The sequence below is a fragment of the Oncorhynchus clarkii genome, chromosome 4 (assembly GCF_045791955.1).
Source record: "Oncorhynchus clarkii lewisi isolate Uvic-CL-2024 chromosome 4, UVic_Ocla_1.0, whole genome shotgun sequence".
NCBI classification, from domain to species: Eukaryota; Metazoa; Chordata; class Actinopteri; order Salmoniformes; family Salmonidae; genus Oncorhynchus; species Oncorhynchus clarkii.
In genome coordinates this window covers 32,182,434-32,188,069 of record NC_092150.1, presented here as the reverse complement: position 1 = coordinate 32,188,069, position 5,636 = coordinate 32,182,434, and the positions used below count along the sequence as shown (strand labels likewise).

The 5,636-nt window shown below is 39.7% G+C and overlaps 1 protein-coding gene across 1 annotated transcript; it reads left to right on the top strand.

The window, feature by feature from the left end:
* The first annotated feature begins 298 nt into the window (after nt 1-298).
* On the top strand, nt 299-3,950 carry LOC139407670 (BarH-like homeobox 2). Its single transcript, XM_071151515.1, has 3 exons — nt 299-857; nt 1,932-2,157; nt 3,334-3,950. Exons 1-3 carry the CDS (start codon nt 299-301, stop codon nt 3,644-3,646), a joined length of 1,098 nt encoding a protein of 365 aa, XP_071007616.1. The 3' UTR covers nt 3,647-3,950.
* Nucleotides 3,951-5,636: the final 1,686 nt, after the last annotated feature.

Genomic DNA, 5,636 nt, shown 5'->3' with positions numbered 1-5,636 from the left:
AGAGAAAGTTCATTACCCATAACAAAGGACGTGGACTACACAGACAGACCCACTGGTCTCCAGATTTACTATTGAATGTAGCAACATATTCTTGGACCGTATTTTTATATAAAACGTGGATTTCGCTGTTGTTTATTTTCCTGACCATTTCAACTCTTAAATTCGTTTGACTTTTAGGAGTACATGTGTCTCTGTTAATGTTCTCTTATAGTTTTCGTTTAGTTTTTAATTGTAAGGAGGATACAATTTAATGTTGTTATGAAGACTTAAATCCCCGTATTTATTTCCTTTTCTTACTATGGAATCCTCCAGCGGATCGAACTTTGGAATAGACACTATTTTATCCAACGCTACTAATTCTGTTAACACCGCGCTAATGAACGGAGATTTCCGCCTCGGCGACAGCAGGACAGCGGATTTCAGCCGGAGCCAGGCCACCCCGTCCCCGTCATGTTCGGACATAGACACAGTGGGAACGGCCCCCTCTTCCCCCATCTCGGTCACCATGGAGCACGCCGAGCCGCATCTGCTCCAAGACAGCCTACCACATCACCACCACCACCACCACCACAACCAACCAGGGAGTTTGCAACTATCGCCCCAGCCGCAGCAGCTAGGGGCCGGGGCCGCCTGTGCCCCCAGGACTGCCACCTCTTCGTTTTTAATCAAAGACATTTTAGGCGACAGCAAACCCCTGGCAGCGTGCGCACCTTACAGCACCAGCGTACAGTCACCCCATCACACCCCCAAACCTGAGAATGCCAGGGACAGTGGGGACGGCTTCAGGCCGAAGTTGGAACAAGATGAAAATAGGAGCAAGTTGGACAAAAGAGACGATATGGAAATGAAATGCAACGGTAAGTGAATATTTAGGTTACACTTAGACCTCTATGGAAATGTTTAGTATGCTTTTTTATGGTTTAGTTATTGGATGGCGTAAGTGAGCTTTTCAGTGTACTTATAAACGTGTATTTTATTGGGTAGGCTGTCATAGTCGGCTAATGGTGTGCAGAATACATACAAAGCTCACATACAAAGCCTATTTGTGTTGCATTTTCTGTGCCTAAAAAAAGTTGAAAGTATCCTAGCCTATAGAAAAATGTTATTGGAAAATAACCACCAAATTGAATAGGTCAATTGGGTCAATAGGCATAATAATTCAAAAATAATAGTAACAAGAAGAACACCTTTGTTTGTCATATATTTTACGCACATGGAAATTCTAATTCACATGATAATGCTATTTAGTAGGCTTCTTTGGTCGGTATAGTTATTTTTAAACTCAAACACAGTGTACAGTACAGGCTAACTGCCTTGAATGTAGACCACCTTGTGTATATGTTTCAAAGGCTGTCTTATTAGACAATGATATTAAAGGGTTGATTTTCAGTTGCCCTTTTTTATTAGCATAACAGAATCGAAAACAGATGTAAGGCTGGCGCGAGATGTTCCCGGTGCGCGAGCCTCCCTTGTGTGTCAATTAGAGAGATTATTGTTCTTCCTAGAGGGCGGATCACGAGCGCTGCAGAAACTGCTACAAATAGAGATGGATTGACATATCGATTTCCCAGTTTTACTGCTAAAAACTTAAGTTGACAAATACAGTCCGGATTTCTTATTGGCCGTAGATTTTTTTATTTTTGCTTGCTGGCTGGCTGACTGGCTGGCTGTCTGACAAATGCAGTACTTCAGTTTCAACTCGGTTGCTCAGCTTTATAAAATACTATTGTAACAGGTTCAAAGTTTAAAAGCATCTGTTTATTTCAATTTATTTATATTTTTCATTTTTAGAAAACATATTTTGACCTTATTTTAGCTCAGAACTGATAGGACACGTATTTGTTGTAAATTTATTTTCATTGGACTATAGGCTTGAATTAGGCCTAAATAAAAACTAAAATTATTAATCACTTATAATTTTTCCCATTCAGGAACAAAAGAAGAGAATGAACGGGAAATTTCAAGTAGCAGAGATAGTCCTCAATCACGGTCAAAAAAACCTCGTAAAGCACGGACGGCCTTTTCAGACCATCAACTCAACCAACTCGAGCGAAGCTTCGAGCGCCAAAAATACCTCAGCGTGCAGGATCGCATGGACCTCGCGGCAGCACTCAACCTGACCGACACACAGGTGAAAACCTGGTACCAAAACCGACGGTATGTCACACCTATTATAAAACATCATTCATTATCTTCACAATGTTTTTGTTTTTAAATAATCTCTGTTATTATTAGGCTATTATTATGAGCTTATTTGTGTTTATTATCAGGCTAGTTTTTATTGGTGGTGATGTTATTTACATGAATATAGCCTACTAATAATAATGTTATATAATTTTAATAACTGTAGTAATGTAAGCCTATATTAACACGATGTAAGTGCTGTGCAGTATGTGCTGTTTTTTAGTTATTTTCGTTAGACTGGAATATAATTAATAGGAGTTGGCCTGTGGATGATGTGCAGTTAGGTGTATTTTTTTTGTATTAGGCTTTTGTTGCCTTTAAATGCAGGCCCATAACCTGCATGGATTTCAGACAATTAGGACTACTGAACAGATAGAATCGAATAGAGTGCAATACAGTACAGTATAATAACTTTAGAACAGATCAAGAGGAATAGTTAAACAGGTCTAATCAAAATGGTTGCCATGGACCTAGACACATAAGGATATTTATTTACAAGATTAACCCACACAGTTTTATTACGTGGTATTGGTTATTGAAATACACATCCCCCTGGGGTTATAAAAGTATGTCTGAACAGTCGCTACATGATGTTGACAATGCACAATTTGCCTCTCCGGCATCAGTGTTAAGATTTCCCCAAATGTCAGCCAAGATTAGTGTTAACAGCGCCGGCCCCCATATAGTAGCCAAAATAAATACAGACACAGCACAATATAATGACGAAATATGGTTTGACTGCAATCATTTTATAATCCTGCGGTTTTATTTCTCGTTCAATATAGCCGATAGTAACACAACGCCTACGTTTTTATACATTATTGTATAGGCCTAATTAGGCTATAGCCTACCATCTTAAAGTTAGCCTGCCAATGTTTACAGTGCTCTTGGTGAGGCCTAGAGAGAAGGATCAAGTGAGGGAATAATGATCTGAAATTAATCTATGATCTTATAGACTAAATATAGGCACTGCGCACTTGAAAAAGCCTAACTTTTCTTGGATGTGTCCTTTGCCTAGGCTAATTAAAGGCATAATCACCGATTCATGCTGCAAATAATTAGATCTTACCAATTAAGGGTCCGTTTGGGGAATTCTCAGAGTCTGAACCAGTTAAATAATTGATTTGTTGTATTTTGATCTGATTTCAGGACGAAGTGGAAAAGACAGACAGCGGTCGGATTAGAGCTACTGGCTGAAGCCGGAAATTATTCCGCTTTACAAAGAATGTTTCCGTCGCCCTATTTCTACCACCCGAGCTTGTTGGGCACCATGGACAGCACAACAGCAGCCGCAGCAGCCGCAGCAATGTACAGCAGTATGTACCGGACTCCGCAGCAACCACATCCCGGTCTCCAGAGGCCTCTTGTCCCGAGAGTACTCATCCATGGCCTTGGGCCTGGGGGCCAACCGGCATTGAACCCGCTGGGTAACGGCATGCCCGGCACGCAGCATCAGCGGTAGATACAACAACAAGACGATTCCATAAAAACAGTTTTAACCTGGTCTACATGTGATGTGACTAACTGCGCTGAACAAACGATGAAAAATACATTTGAAAAAAAAAACAATATATAAAATACAACTTTACAGAAGAAGTAAAAGGATGTAATATTGAATATGACTGAGAGCCAGCATCGAGTCGAGGCCATGACAGAAAAAGGACTGTTCATATGTCTGATTGATTGTTTGTTTAGTTTTTTTGTACAAATACACTTATACTAGCAAATAAACTTATAAAGTTTATTAGATGGAGAGAAAGGGTTGAATAAAGACGGAATGATACTAAAATGATTCTTCTCGGATACTTCTATGTGAAAGACGTCGGGGCAGTCAGCCTGACCTTCATTGTCATCCAAACATTCAAAACGCCATGTGACATTAATATATCTGCAGGCTGAAAGCGTAGGCCTATGGGGTTAATACGAGATACCAAGACAAACATTTGTTTACATTCTGATAATGTCCAGTCAATTAGTTTAAAAGAGGCCTAGCATACCCATACAACACGATAGCTCTTAAAATAACCTATGTAGCGCGATTTATAAAGATAATAGGTCTATATGTATTGTTTAAGTAGCCTACATAACCAAATATCAGACGTCACATTTTTTTGGGGGGGGGTGGGGGGGGACTGGGTAATCTGAAATCTTCATCTCGAATGCCCGGATTTCAAGTTTAACAATGTATATATTTCCAAAATAAATGTATTTCCTATAAATTTAAAATCACCTATAGATTCAACGTTAGGACTAGGCCTACATGTTTATTTAATCGAACATGATTTAATCGGTAATGCAAATAGGACTTTCTTTAGATTACTTTTCACTCTATCATGTGACCGCATTCATTTGGCGAGAACTGTAGTCTCCCCTCGGTCGCCTATATGCATATGCAGCAGGCAGCTCTCTCTATGTGATGGTGAGAATGAATGGTTTGATTAGATGCTGGGTTGGTACCCTGGGAATCGGGAAGGTGGTCTTCGCGCAGCAGCTGTTCTATGCGAGCACAACGCTCGAGACAAGCGCACCCGACAGACAGCAAGCGCGAGGCATCTCAGCGTGAGAGATTAAAAAGTGCACTGACATTAAAACTAAAGAAAAAAAATGTAAACAAACATCACTGGAAATGTTATATTGTTCGTTGTCCATATTTTGGCATCCGTTGATTTCTAAGTGAAAACAGAACATTTATAAAAATTAATTGAAGAAAAAAAGGACAATATTAGGCTAGACCTAGTTAAACCAGACTCAGATAGGCCTTTATGCTTATGGTAGCCTAATAAGCGAAACCTTTTGACTTATTAGGGCCATAGAGGACAGGGATTTACAACAAGATATAAACAGGTAGGCCTATCAGGGCTATTGCCCAAAACATCAAAGCCATTAAAAAAAAAAAAAACATTTATCAGCTGGCCTACAGGACATTTGCGCCTATCTCGGGTCTTGTATACTCTTATTATTTTCTATTTGGGACAACGTGTATGTTTGCTATCGGTGACAGAGATTTTAAAAAATACCACGTGGGACAATAATTAAATGAACATTAGAATAGTATTTAAAAAAAAAAGTATAATCACATCCCCCAGAGAATAGTGGCGAGGGGCCGCTTTCAAGTGAATTGACTCTCGGATGGAAGCGCCTTGGGGCACGTTTGTTTGGGCTTCCCTAATTGGTGAATCGTTTGCTGATTACCGTGTTATTAAATTCCTGTTCTAGCCAAGTTGACCTTTGCTGGTCTCGACAGTGACAAGGGAAAGCTAGGCTGCTTTATGTAGGCTATAGCCCAATTGTAGTTTCCTCACAGTTTAGCAACGTAATAAGAAAATAACCTGGACTATTGTCTTTATTAGGCTATACGTGACTGTCCCAATGAAATTTAAACTGTAAAACAAAAGGTAGCTCTTGAAAAAAGAACGAAAATAAATATAAAACGACGATGGCTCAAATATAGG